Consider the following 21,075-nt stretch of genomic DNA (forward strand, 5'->3'; position numbering starts at 1 on the left):
GTTACTTTTTGAGTGAAGACACCGTTGCACTAACAATATTGGTCCTTCTCCCTTGCCATCTGCAGAATGATGAATTATGAGGCCACGTCTAACTCTGGTGCAGCAGTAGCTCACACCTGACAGCCCAGACAAGATCAATATTTGATTTAGAAAGTGTGCCACCACCTGCCAGGGCCTCTCGGGGATCACCGACTCTCACATCTTTGCCCCAAAACAACCGGTTCTTCTTCTGCTGATATTATAATGACCTGCATGTTATCAGGTCAGCTTCAGGATGAGGTTTTCAGTCCATCACCGCTAATCGTACACCATGCAAAAAAATCGGACATTTTTTGAGGGATGGACGATATGGCTGAAAAACGGATCAACGTGTAAGCCAAAATCAATAATTGTCCATATTGATAATTATTGATTTGTTTTTTGTTTTATAAATCTGAAATACTCTCGGTGACCTTTCCGGTTTTCTCCAGTTTTCACTTTTGTTTTCCAGTTTTGTTTATTTTTATGACGTTATGAGGCACTGAAGCGAAACCTGTTCCTCAGCAAGTTGTTGCTAGGCAACCAAAGAGCAGCAAGTTAAGTTTTATTTATTTTATTTATTTATTTATTTATTGATGCCACCAACCTCGCTTAGCTGGCAGCTAAAGCCTTTTCTCTGACTACATCCCCCAGAATGCTGTGCGGTTTTGGATCAAAATTGAGTGAATATTCTATATACTGAATATTGAACATTCTATCAGATGTATTATCTACTATATTGATCACGATATTGTTACTGGTTAATAGTTCAGCCCTAATTCAGCTTCAGCCCCATTAACTCTGATACCACCAAATTATTAATTCTTAAAAGAAAAAAAAAAGTACACTTTCCCCTTTTTTGTCATAATGATATTCTGCTGTCTGCTGGTTTATCACATAAAATAAATAAATATCTTCAGTCTTAACTTGGCAAACCGAATAATTTTACACACAATTGCATTAAAAAATTGCTGCTAAAACTCAGAACTTTCTTCCTCTCCATCTCGGCCCTTCCTGGTTTTAATTTGCTCCTTAAATCAATTCTAGTTGCCTCTCTTCTTGCTTCCTCCCCAATCTCTGGATGTTTAGTTGTTTATGGGGCCAAGTACGGAACAGCAGATGCAAGGCCTGCAAAAAAAAAAAAAAAAAAAAAAAACCCCCACAAAAGGGATCCAATTTGGTGCGGGCAGTAAATTTTTCCGACATTTGGTGCAGCGCGCGGCATGGAGATGAGCACGGGGATGAGGCGGATGCATATCTCCGTCTGACGGCGTTGCTGACAATGCACAGAAACAGCCGACTTGGAAGTCCTGAAACAGACCAAGTCGGACTGCGGGTCCACCCGCTCTGTCTCTGATCATATTATTATGGATATTTCTGCCGCCGTGCAGGATGTGAGGGAATGAAAAGCAGACAGACCATTAAACTTAAACCTCGGCGTGAATCATTTAAATGTCTGTACCTGCGCGAGGTATTGGGTGTGAATTTAGCTCACAAGACGCCTCCCAGGCTGAGCTAATTGAACAGATTACAAACCTTTCGTTCTCCCCGTCTAATTTGTGTGCGGTGGACTTAATGGGTCTGGAGCAAAAGTCTCAGTCCACCAATTTTGTAGCCGATTAAGATCTTCTGCCACGGCTGTGACTCTGGTCATAACTTCATTAATGACTTGGCTGACTTTTTGCAGCTCTGCTGGTGCCAGTCCCTCTGGGCTAAATCTCACCCACAGAATCAAGATCTCTGACATTTTTCTTAAAGCTTTTCTTGGCTCCCGGCTGAAGCTTTTCTATTTTGTCCAGAGGAAATTAATCCATTCGCAGAATCATGAGAAAATCATCTTTAGACAAAGACATATAGTTCTGTTAATTTTGATAATTATGACTTATCAAGTTAATAATAAAAACTACTTCTTAGCAGGAAATTTTAATGTTGCTTAAGACTAATAAGAAGTTCATTTTGATGACAAATGTTAATCCATCTATCTTATTAGGACCTGCAGCAGAAACCAGATATTTACATGCATTAAATAAAAATATACACATTGTTAAACTCACTGCATGAAGTTAAATCAGACTCAACGTCTCTAGTTTTAGGTTGGTTAAAAATAACAGAAATATTTATATTTTGTAAATATCAGAAAACAAATTACAGATTTTTTTTTTTTTTTTGTCACTTTCTTCAAATTCAGACGTTTACATACGTTTGGTATCAGGAATAATAATTTACCATCATCGATTTCAAGAACCACCACATGCACACGTATCACTTATAAAACTGTGTTTTATCAAGTCAGAACCATCGGCAACCAGGAACTCTGTAAAGCACTTTCTGATTTTTAGTACAAAAAAAAGCTTTTTTTGTGCTAAAAAGCTTTTTGAAGATGCTAATTTTCAAAAAAAAATTAGCATTTGGTGCTGCCCATACAGCAAAAAATACCAATACCTGCTTTAGTGATGCCGTCACGTCTATGATGCTGAGAGACACCATATACAAAAATGCAGATGACCTGCAGGCCGCCCGGTCTGCCTTCACACCTCAGCAATGCAGAGTTTAGCTTCACAATTGTCCCAGCTAACACATTAGCTGTAAAGCATGACGTCTTATAACAGTAGCATGAATTACTTCCACTTTGTAAAACTCATGATGGACATAGTGGGGTTTTTGTTTTGTAATTGTTAGTTTGGATTCACTGGTGATACTGACTTGAAACTATGTTTAACGCTATACACCCACCATGGCCCCCATAATCCTGACCGGGTTTAACACATTTCTGAGTCCGGCCACATCGGCGGATAAGCTGTTACACACAGTTAAACAGAATATACTGCAGGCTGGAACTGGACATGCTTCCCATTTCAATGAGTCTAATAGCTGAGAGTTCTTGTACCTACAATCGGACAAGAAGTCGCGCTCGCAATTCATTTCACACTTCGTTAGCCGGCGAAATTTGTTGGTGGGATATGTAGCATAGAGAGGGAGATCAATACATTACAGCCAGGTATTAGCGGTGTAGCGGGGAACAGGCTCTGGCATTTGGCAGATTGTGTAAACACATTTACAAAAGCGAGACGCTGAACTCGCCGGTGGAGGAGCTGCGGAGACCTTGGACACGTTTTGGAGACACGAATGTTCACACCGGCACGTGTGTGCGATTCCCTGGGAATGCTGGGCACGGCGCTCTTTGTTTCGCCGGTCCTTCGTAATCTGAATGGAGTAAATCATCATTGTGGTTGAGATTGATGGCCGTTCTTAATTCTTTGGACCACCCATTGTATTCAGGACACCAGGTCAGGCTGCCAGCTAAGCATCTAACCTGCTTTGTTGCCGTCAGACATCTCTATTCATCTTAACATCATCTGCGTCCTGCCGTTGCTGCCTCAAAGCAAAAAATATATATAAATTGAGCGGCAATTGGTCTCCAAAAAAAACTTTTAATGATCCCACTCTAAGCAGGACTGATTAAAATTTTTATATCTGACACAGCTCAAATTTTTAAGACATTTTTAAACGTTTGAAGAGAGAGACAAATCTTTTGAAAAGCAGGTTTCTTCTTCATTTGTGTCATTTTTTTCTTTGCTGCCTTTTTGAGCCATTTCTTCAAAGAAGACCGTCCATTTAGGTGATCCTGAAACCACTCGAGACATTTTACATGCGTTTGTTCTTTAGTGTAGGTTAGAGCTTTCCACTGTGATCCTCTTCCATTAACACCATTAGCCAGCAGCAGATATTTCTGTAGGTGTTTTGCTCTTACCCTGGGGTTATCTTCTTTACTGGTTGTTGTCCTCAGTCGTAGGAACACTTGTAAACTTTTACACACACACACACACACACACACACACACACACACACTGTTTCAACCTGCCTGTGCAATCCTCTTCCCATAAAAATCAGCAGTTGCACATTTTTTACCCAACCATCTGTGTATTTCAGGACATAACATAAAAGCTGTTTAGAATCTGTCTGTACTGCAGTTATCATTTATAAATTCCCAGAAGTATTAGTGTAACACATTAAAGCCCTTCTTTGATGCTTTTTTAAAAGATAGCTTTTAGTTGTCTCAGTTCAGGGTTTTTTTTTTTCTTCTTACTTCCATCGGTTTTAGTTTTAGGAGCCATCTTCAGTTTGCAGGAACAGGTTTATATCTAGACCAAAGAAAATGAAAGAAAAGAAAGTGCCTGAAGCAGGATTTTATATATAAATATAGATTGTCGAAGGTGCTTCAGAAAAACACTTCTCACTCCACTGATCACTGGAACTGAAAAACTTGTTTTACCCTGTAGCCAAAATCCTCCAAACACAAAAATGAACAAGAACTATAATGGAATTTACCCTTAATTAAAGAGATTGTTTTCTTTAGACGCTGTTTATTCTTTTGTAGAAGCTGCGTACAGTGCCTTGTAAAAAGTTTTCACCCCTTGAACATTTTGTACATTTTGTTACATTTCAACCACAAACTTAAATGCTTTTCATTGGCAGGTTTTGAGGATTGTCGTGAAGTTGTAGGAAAAGGGGTTTTTTTTATGGGAAAGAGAATGTTTCACACATTTTGTATTTTTCCCCATGAGTCAATTATGGTTGCAGCTTTTTGAGGGTCTGAGATTTTTGCTCAGTCTCCTTCACAGAAAAACTCAGTCAGTGAGACAGAATTTCTCAAGTTTTACCAAAGGTTTACAGCTAGATTTAAGGCTGAACTTGGACTAGGCATTCTAACACATAGAGGTCCTCGGTCTCCAGAGTTCGGTGTCCTGCTACCTTCAAATGTGTCTGCTTCAACATAATGCAGATAAATAATCAGGCCAATAGTAGGACTCTGAAGAGCTTGACTTCAGAGTCCTTTAGGAGGTGATTCAACCATTTGATTCAGGTTTGTTGTACTGATTTCAGGTGAACTAGGCTTAATTCTCATCAGTTTGTTGTTTGTACTCATTTTAATCAAGAGGTGTGAACGTCTTGATTTTAAAAAATGCTTGATAAGTTAATCCATCTAAGTTGAGTCCTTGCAGAAAAGTTAGGCATTTGAAAGTGATGAAGATTTTGGATTGTGAAGGTTTAACGCTTAATGTTCCGGTCCTGGACATGCCCAACATTTCTCCATTTCTGCTCAATCACACCTGCAAAAGGAAGAGGAAGATCAAATATCTTATTTGCATAGAAATTATAACGTCAAGATGTCTTTGCTATTTAGTTTACATACAACTAAACAAAAAAGTTATTACAGATTTGCAATACTTAAATTGTGCAACGTAGCTTCACTTGTTTCTAGATGTTGTAGGAGTTGCTTCTTTTGAGGCAATTGGTCTGCATAGATTGAAGTAAACACAACCTATGGGGCAAAAAAGACTTTTACTTTTTCTTACCTTTCTTCAATAAAGACCAGATTTGTGGAACGTACAATTAATGGCAATCATGTCAAGAGGTTCTCCAACCTGAACTATTCATCATGGCAGTCTCTCTAAAGGTAACATGGACCTATTGATTGCTTCTGTTTGACGTTGTCCTTGCTCAGTTTGTCAGTTCAGATAGACGACCACGTCTTGCTAAGTGTCAGTTGTGCCGTACTTTTTCTGTTATCGGCTGATGCATCAAACATTGCTCTGTCACATGTTTAGATGTATAGTTATTGTCAAACAACCTGACGCTCCTTTAAACTTCGTCACAACTTTGTCCCTGACCTTTTCTTGGTCTCCATGATGCCGTTTGTCTACTCACATTCTCTAACAAACCTCGTAGACCTTCACAGAAGAGTTCTTTTTCAGATTACAGTTGCTTATTTCCACTTTAAGTGACTTTTGAAGGATTGCACTACTTTAAGTTCAAGGGCTGTCAGTAGTTATTTGAGGCATTGTAAGGCTACTGTGTATAAATAGTGCAAAGTATCAAGACTTTATGACAGCATGTCTTGATGAGAGGGCCGCCATGTTTAGCAGGTCTCCCTGTGGCCCTGAGTGTTCCACAACCAGCAAGGACATTGCTCTTTTTCGGGTTTGGCCTTGTACCAAAGTTATGTTTCTGACTCTTCATTGTCTTGTCATTCAGTTCAGGCCTCTTTATTTCAAGGTGAACTTAATCCCTCTAAAAAAAAATGGGGGGGAGGGAAGACACTCTGGGAGTGAAAGTGGGAGTGAGAATTCTCCAAGGTCACTTTTAGTGTCTTCCCCTCTTTTTGGAGCCGCTGAGTTTCTGACAAGCTGGAGACAGGTTCAATTTCTCCGACTGTCAGGAGCGCCCTGTTTTTTTTTTTTTTGTATTTTTTAAAAACGCCTCGGAAGACAGATATAAGCCAGAGGAAGATGTTTCCCGACTTTTCAGTATTATCTGAGGGGGCATTCTTTTCTCCAGCCTTATCTCTCTGTCAGTAATGGGCCTTCGGTGATTCCTGCCAGATATCCACCGTGGACGGACCGTTAGGCCGGGCAGATGGAGCAAAGCTTTCCAAGATACCGTAGATCTGGAAATGGTCTGTTTTTCCACACGTCTCTGCCCGTCGGTGATCGGTAATTCCCGCTGAATGGCAGCTTGACAGGCGCCGATCTTCTGCTTCGTAGCAAAGCAGGAGGGGATAAGGACGGGGGGAGTGATTGAGCCGCGGCGCCGGAGGTGTTGCACAGGGAACTTTTCTTTGACCACCTCCTCTATCCAAAGTGCAGGAAGAGTTCACCTCTTCCGGGTGCGATAAAGATTTGAGTAAAAGAGCTTTTGAAGTGACAGATAATGGATATCTTCATCTGGCCCTCCTGACTCGAAACTCAGATATGGCTTTTATTGTTCTGTAGAACAGTCCACCGAGGGGAAGGGCGCCACGCCAGAACTGTCTCAGTCTTTGACGGTTAAAAGAGACGGGCGGAAACTTCAAAAGGCGGCATCCTGCGTGCGAACCAATCTCTGCCTCCTGTTGGCAAATTAATGTGGAGTTAATTACCTTGTGAGCATATTATGTCATATATAAAATCTCCAAAATGAGTTTACTCCCCATTTCCTTACTTTATAGTGGCAGATTCTAATTTTAGAGGACACAGCAGAGAAAAGAGTGCTTGATGAAGACTCGGAGGCATCAACAAGGAGTCGAGCTGTGACAACATGTAGCATTCCCGCTGCCCTCTCTTTGGGATGATCTAAACTGGAGTTGTCCCCACTGAAGTAGAAGAAGAGGCTCAGCTGGGGGGCTTTGAAGTACCACTCCATTATTACACGGATGATCTCTTTTGCTCCGCTATTATACATCCAACACACTATATCTTGAGACAGCTCTCATCCCTCAAACAACTACAAATCTAGGCGGCGCCCAGTCGGCCGGAAAGAGCGGAGAAACTGGTGAGACGCAGAGATAACCGAGGAGTATTTACAACACCGCAACACGGCGCATTTGTGCGATTTTCTCCAATGCTGGACCGTTTTATGCTCAGGTTTTATGATTTTATGTAGCTCATTCTTTAGGGTACTGTATCGCTGATATGTTTCACTTGGTTTCCATTTGTTGGTGCATGTAAAACAGCAGCTGCGGAGAGAAGAAACAGAATGTCACATGAGAAGAGCGAGTGATTTTCATGTGCGGCCCTCTTGAGCTTTAACACTGCATCTGGCACCCATAGGAGTCTGTGTGTGCGTGTGCATGCGTGTGTGCGCACATGCGTGTGGTGTGTGTGTGTGTGTGTGTGTGTGTGTGTGTGTGTGTGTGTGTTTAAGTTTATGCAATGACTGCTTTGTTTCCTATCTCAAAGTAAATACTGTAGCTCTTAAAGCTGGACAGACCCCTGATAAAAAAAACCTGCTTTTTTCTTTCAAAGATCATCTTTCTCATGTTATAAACTCTATCTTTCAAAATGACGCTAGCCGGGTGTATCTTATCGGACTGGATGGCTGAAACTTGAAGAAAGAAGACATTTTAGAAATTTAACAATTTATTCGTTTAGCAAACAGCGGCCTCAGGAGTTTGCGGTGGACGGTAACCGACCAAAACATCCTGGCTCCACCTCCTGATGCTGGTCGCCGGCTTGATTATACGCTGCTGAGGAATGGCATCCCCGTCTTCAATCAGCATCTGTGGAAAGTCGGCCAGTTGGGTTGTTTTGATCACTCTGCCACAAACGGCGCATCCAAACCGACTCCACAAGACAGTGGTTGAGGTCAGGGCAAGGAGGGCAGAAGTCCGCCTCGACCCTGCGGCAGCTTACTTGTATAACGGCAGGATGGGTTCTCGGGTCGAGGACATTTCTTGCGGTCTTGCATTGCCAGTATAAATTCCAAAAGCTCATTTTTTTGTGGACTTTTGCTTTCTCCTCTTTTGATTTATGAATGGTGAGAGGTGTTGATTTTTTTTAGTGGACAGAGTTTGATCCCAGGCTGTTCAGACTGCCAGTGGGTGTGGAATCTCATCTTGAAATTTCTGCTGGCAAGCTTTGTTTTTGTTGTTGTTTTAATCAGGGAATTCCACCCAACACAATCCCACTGTCTCCACCAAAAGCTGTTTGTCATTAGTATAGAGCAGTGTTTCTCAACCCTGGTCCTCACCGCCCCCCCTGCTCTGCATGTTTTAGATGTGCCTCTACTCCAGAACAGCTTATTCAAATGATTGCATGACCACCAAGTACTGCAGAAGCCTGTTAATCACCCAGAGATACAATTCAGGTGTGTGGCAGAAGGGAAACACCTAAAACATGCAGGACAGGGGGGTGGTGAGGGCCAGGGTTGAGAAACACTGGTAAACAGGATTTGCTGCTCTACTTTGAGGCAAAACCAATATATGCATTTTATATACAGATGTGGGAGCATTTAACACCAAATTAACAGCATAAGCTTTACTGACAAGCAGCATGTCACAAAAAAGATGTAGCTGTAGCTTTTTGTGCTGCAGTGAAACCTAGTCTATTTGCAGATTAAGCTACTCGTAGCTATTTTTGTGGGACATGGCTCCAATTTATTCAAGGGTTGTCCTCCTATTTACAAAGTCTTTTGCACTACATATCTGAAAATTTTAAAAGAAAATGTCATTTTTGAAGCATGAATACCTCGGCGCTACTTCACACACTCTTGACCAATCAAAAAGCGCCATTTATTTTCCTTGCCAGTGATTGGTTAGCAAGAGAAGAGACTTTAGGTATTAGTCTCCGCTGCTTTGTTTCCACTGTGTGTATTAATGCATATAGAGGTATATTTGGTGTTGGAACTATTACAAATCTGCCAATGATTGTGAATATGAAGAATCGAGAAGAAAGTTTAGCTGTCAAAAAGAAAGAAACAAAGGTATCAGTCAGAAGAAGAGCACAAAAAAAGCCCCGTAGTATGATATAAAAATATTTGAAGAAAACACTGAAAACAGTTACAATACAGAAACTGGATGGTTTTCCCAAACATGGTGAAACAACAAGTCTGAAACATATCTGAGATATTGCAAAGAGGACGGCGGCAGCACTGAAGGAGTTGCAGGAATTTACTTCAAGAGTTGGTGCGTCCTACTTCTGTCGTTCTGTTCTCCATGTTTGACATAAGGAGTAAAGTTGCCAAAGATAACATACAGTCCTCACTGAAACCTTATCAAAACTATGAGAAGGAATGTGTTTTGGGTTAATGAAACCCCTCTTAAACATCTGGACTGCAGTTCCAAAAGATTTGGTCTGGAACAAGCTGGTCAAGAAAGACAAATCTACAGTGAAACACGGTGGTGGCAGCAGCATGTCCGGCGGCTGCTTTTGTTCAGATGAAACTCGGGTTTTTGTGCAGGATAAAGTAATAAGACAGTTACAAAAAGTTTAGTGCTAAAACATCAGAAGTCTACAAGTCAGCTGACTATAAAGAGGAATTTAATTCTACAAAACAAAAAAGGACTCTGTGATATGAAAATTAAAGCCCTGGACTGGCCCAGCTAAACTCTACAACTAAACAAATGGTTGAAAATTTGTCTATTTGCATAAAGAAGGCTGTGGACAAGAGATATCCTAACAATCCAAAGGATTTGCTGAAGATTTGCAAGGCGTAGTGGGCAAATGTTGCTAAGTCTGTGGCTTGATGAGAGTCTGCAACTAAAAATCTGTTTCCTTTTCTGTTGAATTGTACAGAATATAATTCTCAATGGAGAAAAGTTTTGAGGTCCTTAGCAAGGTCTTTTTTTTCATCTCTTCTTCTGGAACAAACATGGGAAAATTTTGTACAATATAAAAACCATGGTTATTTCTAAAATGTAAACTTCGCTGTCTCTATAAATAAACTCATGCTAACAAATGCTGGCCAGCATATATTGGCTTCTTGTTGCTTCATATTTCGTCATAGCGCAGGTGTAGCCCATTAAGCCAAAATGCCCTCTAATGCGTTGTGTCTGTCACTGGAAAATATCAATTCAGAACACAAAGAAGTTTTAAAAATATATATTTAAAAAAAAAAAAAAACTTTTCACTCTTCCCTGAAATGTCCCTCCGTGGTTCCGAGGGGGTCAGTGGGTGCAGAAGGCTGGGCTTCAGACTCGGTGTTGTGTCTTCGTCACTCTGGCGGGCTGCGGCGCACAGAGCCGCCACCAGTCACAAACAGCAGACCTGTGCCAGCTGGGTAACACATGGCTCGGTCGCCGCTGCTGGGTTCGGCTTGTTTATGAAAGCTCCCATCCTTTGCCTGCCTGGAATCTCTGAAGCTGCGCGGAAGCCCACAGTGGAAAAGGGGAGTCGCAGTTTACTCAGACGGAGGCTATTTATTTCCCCCGGCTGACGTGGAGGGAGCGCAGGCTGGACCGCTGGACTGTGGGCACCGCTCCGCCGCGTCTCCGAGCCGGGGAGGAGAGGACACTGACCTGCCGGGATTTCTATTTATTTTTTTATTACTATTATTTTACATAAACACCTTTCAAAGCCTGTTTTTTGTTTTCTTTTTCTTTTTCTTCTTCTTCTTCTTCTACCAGAGCTCACTCTGGTGGCTTCCTCTGTGGAAACAACTATCCCTCACTCAGCGATGACTGCTGTGAACGATCCACCGGCTCTCTGTAATTTCTCCGCCGCCCGCCCTTAGAATAAAAACAGGCTGGCTGTGAAGCAACTCAGCACCGTCACTGTTGTCTAACAGCTTGGATTTACACTTTACAATGTCTTGACGTGGAGGGCACGACGTAAAGATGATGACAGTGAGTAGCAGTTCATTTAGAGTACTTTATGCTGCTGCGACTTTATTTCTGACCGACAGCGGTGCGTGAATCGGGGTCAGTTTTATCACCGCTACAGACGGTGGTACAGGGCGTTTCAGGCAGCGCCGCTGCCGGGTTCCTCTTGGGACTTTTGGGGGTGGGGGGGGGGGGGCATTACATCATTAGACTGAAGGATATGCATGATTGTGCATATTTGTTGTTGACTCCTTTTTAAATGAAATGCTTCTTTAAAAAAAAAAAGCTGTTATTTATAGATGCTTAATAACATAATGATAAGGTGTCGCGGATGCCTTTTGGAATGAGCTCTATGGAAAACCAGCCTGGGCGTATGCGATGATGCCCCTTTAAATACCATCTAGAGGAGGACTCATTTGTGAGCGTAGTATTCTTTCTCATTGCAAATAAAGGCTCCCCTCCCCTGACTTAAAAAAAAAAAGGAAAAAAAAAAAAAAGCACCCACCCGGCTGTGGGGTTGATAACGGGGCAGCTGTCAATTTGCATGTATTTTTTTGGGCGAACCCCGCCTGTGTACAGTCTCTCTCTCTCTCTCTCTCTCTCTCTCTCTGTTAATCCCACAGCGGATCAAGCTCTGCAGCTCCGCGTGCAGCCTGCTGGCGTCTCGCGCCGTCTATCTAGGCGGCTCTCTCTCTATATATATATGAACTACTCGCTTTAAATGATTGCATTATTTGGGTCATGTGACCGCGGCGTTTTGACGCGATAGACGCTGCCTGGAGAGCGGCGAGGCTACGAATGTCGGAGGTAGCGCTTGAAGGAACGTAAAGGATCGGTGGACCGAGATTTAAGACGCGATTAGCACCTAACAGGGCGAGAAAAGCCAACCATGACAGCCCGGGTCTCACACCGCTGGGGCTGGTGACCATACTGTTCCACCAGGCAGGGCGCCGGATGAGCGCATTGGTAAGGTTCCGACTCTCTGGACCATCCTTCCATATGTACAGGGCCGGATTTAAATCTAAATTGCACTTCCTGGGTCTATTCCCACCTACACACCCGCTAAAACCCCCCACCCAGAGGTTAAAGGGATAATTGTTGTTATTTCTTTCTTTCTTTTGAGTAAGGTTCTGTGAATGTATTATCAATATTATTACCCCTATCTGCAATAGAAAGATAATTTCATATGGTAGTGAGCTTGTGTATATACATCATCAGGGTCTTGGCTAACAGAACTCTACTTAATTAGCTAATTTTCATGATAAGCTAATTGATATACTTGGGATGAGACTGGAAAAACATGTTATGCTGGCAGATAACAACTGACAAAGATGTGTATGAGTTTTTTTTGGGCGAACAACAGTGGTATCATTTTTAAATTTAGGTTGCCATTGAACAAATTACTCCATTTTGCAAAATTCAGAAGTTTTCTGACTGTTGAGTTCGACTGATATTTGTGCCTTTTGTGATGTCATTGACCGAAACACACACGAAGCAGAATTAGGAGGTTTTTGTTTTGTTTTTGTTTGTTTAATGAAATCTGGCAGCTTTACCAACGGTTGCTTGGCAAAGATGCTTAATATCAACTGATATGCTTTAGGATTTTCAGTTTAAAGCAGTGTTTCTCAACCCTGGACCTCACCGCCCCCCTATCCTGCATGTTTTCGGTATTTCCCTTGTACCACACACCTGAATTGTATCTCTGGGTGATTAACAGGCTTCTGCAGTACTTGATGGTCATGCAGTCATTTGAATCAGCTGTTCTGGAATAGAGGCACATCTAAAACATGCAGAGCAGGGGGACAGTGAGGACCAGGGTTGAGAAACACTGGTTTAAAGAAAAAATAAATCAGCTAAAACAGGAGATTTCTTTCACTGGTTGTGTTTGTCTTGAAACTGCAATCTCTTATCTGTCGGAAGTGGCAGATTAGAAATATCAGAAAACAAAAAAATGGAGTCTGCCAGGAAATTCCTGATTGTTGCACCTATTTTTTCCCAGATCTGGATAAATATGGAGAAAAAAGAAAATCCACTGTTGAAAATGCTTTTTTCCAACAGTAGATTAAAGCAGACCCTTTTTTCCTTGGTCTAAAAATCTAAATTTCTAAAACAAAAAAGGAATACATTTTTAAAGACCTACATTCATTTCTACAAAGATAATATCCTTCATCTATGGGGTGCCAAAACAAAAACTAGTCTGTGATTATGATATTACTCTGTCATAAAGCTGACAGGCCGTTTGTTTTGCATCTAGACCCTCTTAGATTAAAGTTTTAAATTGGATTTTTGGTTCTGTGCCAGACAAAGCATTAATCATTGATTCAAAAAGCATTTTTCTTAATGCACGTAAACCCAGACAACATTTCTGTATTACAAATGAAAAAAGAAAGACATGTCAATTGATTTGGTGAACTGGTCAAAATGAAAAAGCAGACCAGTGAAATCACTGGTTTACCATCCTACTACACCAGTAGCCACCTCAACATTGTGCTTCTTAATAAAACAAAAGATGCTTTGTACTAAACTGAGTAGAATTTTAAAGCGACTCAACGAAAAAGTTTGATTTCCACATTACTCACCCAAGTGACTTCTTGGAGACCCAAACCTTTAATGTAAAATGCTGCCATTGTTTTCTCTGCTACTTGATAACATATAGCCAGCTAAGGCTAAATCTCACATCCCATCTAAAGTGGACTTATGATTTTTTTTTTTCTGGACATTTGCATGTCAGTCTCATCTCTGCAGCAGCTTTACTTCCATTCCCTTCTACTTGTTTCTCGCAGAATTGCAAGTTCCTCAGAAGGGCTTTATGATTCCACATCCCATCAGCACTTTTCAGATGGACTCTAAGATGCTGAGTCACATTGCTTTCCCACAGCAAACACGTTTCCTGCACTTCCTTTCGCAGTAAGCAGCTGCGTGATCTTGTCGGCCTAACTTATTATACGTTTCTTAGGGTAAGCATAACGGCGAGCACTTATATGTCTCCCCTCCTCCGTTTGGTCTTGCATGAGAAGCAGAGCGGATTCCGTCCTCTTGGTCTACACCGGCATTTAGCAAACTTTGTAATTAATTAGTTTGCAGAGCAGCTCATAATGTGCTCACAGAGGAATGTGTTGTTAATTTGTCTTTTGCCCCGAGAGAAATTTGGCTGTGCTTTGCTTTTTATTAGGTATTAAAGGTAGTGAGACATTGTGATGAAGGTACGCTGCTTTGGAGGGGAGGGAAAAAAAAAAAAAGAAATATTGCAACAACCAATGGCTCCGGTTTGGTGGAGATTTGTGGACGGTTGTAAACAACAGGGACATTTTCATTAGTTGTGCACCTATCAGTTAGCTGGTGCAACACAGACAAGGTCAGACAACAGCTCCAGACTCACCTGTTCATGCCACAGTTTGCTGTGCATTAACATTTCTCCGCCGCTCTCTCGCAACGCTCATAGCACTCTGTTTAGTCCCTGTGCTGCTGTGCAGATGTAGCAGTAGGCAGTGGAGCGGTATTCTGACACGCTAAGCCACAAAGACCCCTCCCTTACGATGCGTGTTTGTGTCAAATGTTGCACAAGGCCTTTCCGTGCAATCTGCCATGCATTTAGAAACGGAGTAACATGAACCTAATTACAGTACTCATAAGCAAAGTTCAGCAATAGTTGGCATCGCTATGTGAAATTCTCACAGTGTGAATCAAAGACTGTATTAACATGAAATATGTAAAATAAAACTGGAGTTCTAATAATGCAGTTAGAAAGTTTAGTTATTGTAATTTTCATTGCAAAATAATTAATAATTAACAATTAGTAGTTTTGAAGTGCTTATTGCTCATAATAATATACCTTTTTGTTGTTCTGCTCTTCATGCATAACGTAGTTATAAAAAGCTGATGTGTTTTGGGGCGAAAGATGGGTTAAATAGTTTGTTATAACCTTTTAAACGCTTAGCTAACTACATCATTTAAAGTGCCATTACAGAATACTACTCTATATGAGGACCAAAGAAGAGTGAAACCTGAACGTCTCAGAGGAGACCTTCTGGATCTAACAGAAAAAGCAGTGAAAGACGTAGCTTTGGCTGGAAAAGAAAGGAAACTGTGGAGGAATTTCTGAAATGGCTGAGATAATTACAGATGTGAGTTCCCATGACTTAAATTATATACCATACACAGCAGATTGTTTGTGCCAGTAGCCAGCCTCCACTCAGCTGTTTAACAGACATGTGGCTTATAGCTTGGAAACTGTAACGTTAAAAGCATATCGGCTTAACGAGAGTGATGGGTGGTGCTCTTTTAGGTTCCTCATGACTGTCCCTGTTTTCATGACCAGGATTTTCCAAATAGCTGGATTTGTATTTCGCTTCAGTGGGAAAAAAGACCTAGAATGGGTTTCTAGACTTCATACAGATGGAGAAAAGAGTTTTAAATAAAATAAATAAATAATCTGAAATATGGAAATCAAACTGAAGTTGAAGCAAAACAATTAATATAATTAAAGAAATATAAAAAAATTAATGAAATTAATCGATTAGGTTCTATCAATAACATAACATAGTTTTACCAAATTCTGTTTTCTGAAACATTAAGCACTTTTTCCAGTTGTATTCAGTATCATAGGATATATATAAAGTATATATACATAGGATAACATGACATAAAGTTTTATATGTATTTAAATTAGCTGACAAAGCTTCCAGCAACAGGTTTTCACACACAGCGACTCTGTTCAGAATATCTGGCATAAGTAGTTCAGCTGTTGGTACAATAAGACAATCATCTGTAAAACTGCAGGAGGAAGGAAGTTCCTGCAGGTCAGGAAGTGCTTTGTGGTTGCCTGTCTAAAACCACAACACTTCTGTGACTAATCCAAACTTCCCTTTATTCTCCTTTTATGTTTCTCCTCCCTTTGCTTTTCCTATGCACACACTTTTAGGCATTTCATCCTCAATCTCCATTCTTTTTTTATCTTACAGGATTATCGAGAGGATGGCATGGACCTGGGGAGCGACGCGTCCAGTCGCTCCAGCTCAGAGTCCAACTCCAACAAGGTTACACCCTGCTCTCCTTCTCTTGACCTGGCCAATCTGGAGGACTACAAATCCTCCCCGTCCCCAGATTTGGGCACTCTAGATGACTACGAGGAGGATGAGGACTACCAGGAGTACAAGAAGAAGGTGATGGAGGAGTGGGAGAGCGAGTACGGCGAGGAATACACCTCCCCGCAGGCCCCTGGTCAAGACGAAAGCAAAGAGAGCGCCGTGAGCGGTAGCGGTCTAAAAGAAGGTTACAGGAAGTCGGCGAATGCTCGCAGCCTCGCCGAAGAATTCCAGGATGTGAAGACGGTGCCGCCCCTGCCGGCCCCCGCAGGACGCACCGCCACCTCCGTGGCAACTGTCCCAGATGAACTGAAGCAGAACGGGAATCTGATTCTGCCCCAGAGCAACCAGCTCCACTCCTCCGGCACAGCCGAGGGAGGACCAGACACTCCCAAAGCTGGCCACCGCAGCTCCGGTAAGGGCAGGGGGAGCCGCAGCAGTGGCAGGGGTGCTGGTGGTGGCGGAGGAGGAGATGGCGGCGGAGGAGGAAGTGGAGGAGCTGGGGGTCCGATGCGGGAGTACAGAGAGGGGCAGGAGGAGAGCGTAGAGGAGGAACCCCTGCCCACAATGGATTGGGCGGCCCTGGAGAGACACCTGGCCGGTCTGCAGTGCAGAGAGCAAGAGAACCAAAACCTGAACCACAACCAGAACCACAACATGGGCAAGACCAACTACACCTCGGTGAGTGTGCACACGTCAACACGTCGTTCTTGAATCTTGCTGTGCTGAGCTTCTCATGTCAAAGGTCGTCTCTGTCATAATAAACTCGCCAGCAGCCGTAATCCTGTGGTCAGCCATCTCAGATAGACCCTGGAAACACAAGGTTAGGTCAGTTGGAGTACGGAAGAGGGATTAGTTGGCTAATGTAGTGCTAAACTATGTGACCCATGCATCTGTTACCATGACGATCAGGACAGTCTAACACAGCTGGCAGGACGTAGAGGAGCAGCAAACATCCAGCCCACTGTTAATTTATAGTGTTGATTGGGGAAGCTGTTTGACACTTTAAGGGGGCGTTCACACCAGCCTCGTTTAGTCCGCGTTAATCCAACTCTAGTTCATTTGCCTAGAAAGTGTGGTTTGCTTGAACCAAAACAACTAATGCTGTTCACCTAAAAAGGTAGGTCTGAGTTTGGTTGAAATGAGCTGTAGGCATGGTTTGAATGCATAGGTCGCAAGCAGACTGGAGACTGCTCCAATGCTCCAAAAGTGGGAAGCGGACTATAGCATGGGGGATTTGGGGTAAATACAACCAAACTAACATCTGAGTCTAGCTCTTGCATGAGAAATGGCTTGTGGTCTTCTGGCAAAGACATAAAAGAAATCCTAAAACCCCTAAAATCTGGCACCAGTTAATTTTTGTTTACATTTTGTGAAGAAGGAAGTTGTGCTCATGTCTTCTTCTTAGGAGGTTTAAGTGCCATTTCTGTCACTGGTTCTTGGTGCAGCGCCACCACTGGTGAGGGGAGGGACAGGTTCTTCTAAGGGTTGGATCATTTGACACAGCAGAGTGTGAAAACGAACCGCACCTGCTGCAAATGGAACAAATGTTGCAATTTTGCTTTCCAATCGAACCGAATCCAGCAGATTATCAGGTGTGAAAAAATAAGTCACATACATTATCAGTCATTTTGGGTCTGAAATAAAAAAATTAAAAAAATCCCAGATCAGAGTTGTAAATATAAAGCAACCCAGCTCATAATTCTTAATATTTCATAGCTGTTGACAGTCTTACTCTAGAGTTCGGTCGTTGACCTACTAGAATTAATGTCTAACCCAATTTCTAGAGACAGGAACGTTCTTTGTTGTTGCCATGTGGCGCTTCGACCAGAAGAGGTCAGTGTTGCATCGACATTGAGCTTCTCCTGGCTGTGTGGATGCATTCCCATCAGTGCCAGCATGAAAGCTGGATATTTATTACCATGGCAGCTTGAATCATAACTCTGACTCACCCCCATAGTTTAAGTGTTTGTCTGAGGCTCCAAAAGGGTGTAACCTTAAAATGTGCAGTGGAAAACTGAACCAACAGCGGGTAAATGTTTGCTTGAAAAACACAGAATGATGCTTCCTCCCCCCAACACCTCTTCTTCTATTGATATGCGAGCACCAAGACCTTTTCCTCAGTGCACACACACAATGGCTGTGACCCGAGCTATTGTGGCTGTGTTGTGTGTGTTGTTTGTCTGTCCTGGAGTCCTGAAGCCCCCCTCTCCTCCTCCTCCTCCTCCTCGCTTTGTCTCCTTGAGGCACGTCAGGAATGCAGCAGGAGATGTGGGGGATGAAAGACAGGAAGAAAGGAAGGGAAAGGACAGGAACGAGGAGCGAGCAGTTCAGGGCCGCATGGCTCGTGTGTTTGTGTCAGTGCTCGTTACCTGCTGTCCGCCTTAAACAAGAAGACCACCCCCTGCTGTGCTTTAGACGGGGGGAGTCTGCGCTCCCTTCCTTCATGCAGTGGGGTGGGATACAAATGACCTCGCTGGAAGAAAACTTAGAATCATATGGATCGAGGACTGTGACATCAGTTTCAGAGAGAGTCTTGGAGATGATTCTGGGACTAATAAAGTCCAAGGAAAACCATGCCATAGTGACATTAAGACAAAGATGATAATTTAGGGCATATTCCCTTTTAAGATGCACCGATTGGCCGACACCATACTTCCGCTTTGCTCACCTGCTGGGCTTGATTTCAGATTGAGATCCTTTTTTTTAATTATTTTAAGGACACATTAAAGAGAAAGAAAATCTGCTGCAGGGTGTTTGGTAGAGGTAGTGGTTTTGAATGCAAAATAAAGTGAAAAAATTGCAAGATTAACCCCAAATACATGTCAAATCTCACATCCTTAATCTGTATTTGATTTTTTTGCAGCACGATAAGGTGCATCACAGTTGGTTGTTTTGTTTACAGACCAAAAAGGATGATAAGACGTAATGCTTTGACACGATGAGTATATTGGTTTAAGATCTGTGTTAGAACTGTTTATTTGAAGGAAACAGAAGTGCCAGCGCTTTGTTTGGGATCCAAACTGGACCTAGTCTTAGAGGGGAAAGTAAAGCCTTAATTGGTCCTTCAGATGAAAGTATTAAGACAACAGCAAACGTGGCGACAGCGAAGCAAATCTTGATCATGTTTGTTCTCAGAAAGAGACGTAAAACAAGGCACAGACTTCTAGACGGAGACGGTTTGAAACATTGTGGAGTTTAGATGGAAACATGCCGCCATTTTTGTCATCTTTGTTCCCTTTGCACGAGTCTTTCTGCGCTACACTGTTCCCGTGATTACTGCTGAAATTTCTCCATTTGTTGTGTTCAGACTTGACTAAAACATGCTCAAAGTGAATGCAGAAGACGTACAGATGGCACCGTCCAGATGCCTTCACCTATTTGATGTTGAGGATAATTAGGCCTTCAATACAAGTCACAACATAAAAGACAATTTTTTCAGAAGTTCTGCTTTTTATCTGCTGGATAACAAAAAAAAAAAAAAAAAAAAAACATTACCTTTCTTCCTTTTACTTTTCGTAACCTGTAAAATTGAGATCTACTGATCAGCTGGTAAAACATTAGTATCTGATTTCCTTTCAAGTTTGACCAGAATTGCATTTTCAGCTGTTTCTGCAGTTATGAGACAGTCCTAAATTTGCTGGACACAGCCCAGGACAAAAGAAATGGCTTTTAAAACGGTGTTAAATATTTTAGATCCACACAGGCCGGACCCACCAGCGAAACACTGAGTGTGATCATTTGCAGACGGGTGTGTCTGTCTGAGATGTCGCAGGGCTCCACTGGGACTGAAACAGTCACGCATCAGAAGATCTTAGAGCTTAAGAGAAGCACGACACGAGGCACCTAATCTGCAGTGATCACTGCAGTGACTCACAGAAGCAGTCAGAGCCCCTGAACTTTATCATGTAGTTTCTAATTTTGTTACCATTTAAAATATATATATAAAAATAATAATAATAAAAAAAAGTGCTGTGCATTTGTATTCGTCCCTGTGCAAATGCAAGTTTGTTCAGGGTACGTGTCTGTCTGCCGAGCAGACCTGTGTGTGTTTTATTTCATCCTTCTGAAAAGGCAGCCTTGCTCAAGATTCCCATCAAATCCTGATGAAAAGCCTCCCCACAGCACAATGCTGCCACCACTATGTTTCACCTTGGAGAGCACTTAAAAAAATAAGTACCTTTGGTCTTGTTTCTAGTGCAAATATCTTACTACACTTGGAATACAATAAAACTAAATTTAAGTAACTTTTCAGAAAGGTATGGGAACTGGTTTTAAGTCAATAACTCTTGAATATAGACTAAAATTACTAGTCCCACTGGGAGATTATGTAACTTATAACATGGAAAAAAATGACTTGTTATATGTGAAAAAATCTACCAGTGGAACTTTTCATCTATATCCAGTAGTCATTGACTTAAAACAAGCTTCTATATCTTGTTGAAAATTTACTGGTAAGGTAGTTTTGTCATTTTTCAAATGCACTAGGACTGAAAACTAGACAAAACACTTAGTATGATTAAATATTTTTGTTCAGCGAGGGACAAGTGGAGTGTTGGTTTTCCATCACTCTGTTTTGCATGTAGGCCTAAAGTTCAGTTTTGTCTCCATCTAATCTTCTACATAGAATCTCAACATCAAGCAGCAACTTCAGACTCTCCCACCAGAGCTGTGGATATCTGCAGCTCAGTGACCAGTCATGCCCTGATATTTGCTTCATGCTCTTTTCATGTTCAGATTTTCAATTTCTCCGTTCAGATTTTCAAAACTTGGGAGATTGTTTTTCTTTCTTCTTTTTTTTTACCTCACTTCTGCAGTTGCAACAGAGCATTTATTTTCTCAATGACCATAAAAAGCTTCAGCTGTTTGAATCCCATTCAGCTCTGCATGAAAGGC

At 41.9% G+C, this 21,075-nt stretch overlaps 1 protein-coding gene across 1 annotated transcript in view; it reads left to right on the forward strand.

Annotated features, from left to right (window-relative positions):
- The window catches only part of LOC106959245 (schwannomin-interacting protein 1-like), a 164,935-nt gene extending 144,063 nt beyond the window's left edge, over positions 1–20,872 (forward strand). Inside the window, exons 4-5 of the mRNA XM_015051685.1 lie at positions 16,057–16,860; positions 20,807–20,872. Coding sequence (XP_014907171.1) covers positions 16,057–16,860; positions 20,807–20,872 — 870 coding nt within the window. The remainder of the gene's footprint in view (positions 1–16,056; positions 16,861–20,806) is intronic.
- The last annotated feature ends 203 nt before the right edge of the window (positions 20,873–21,075 follow it).

This window comes from Poecilia latipinna, unplaced genomic scaffold (assembly GCF_001443285.1).
Source record: "Poecilia latipinna isolate Pla-1442-1.1 unplaced genomic scaffold, P_latipinna-1.0 Scaffold1060, whole genome shotgun sequence".
Taxonomy (NCBI): Eukaryota; Metazoa; Chordata; class Actinopteri; order Cyprinodontiformes; family Poeciliidae; genus Poecilia; species Poecilia latipinna.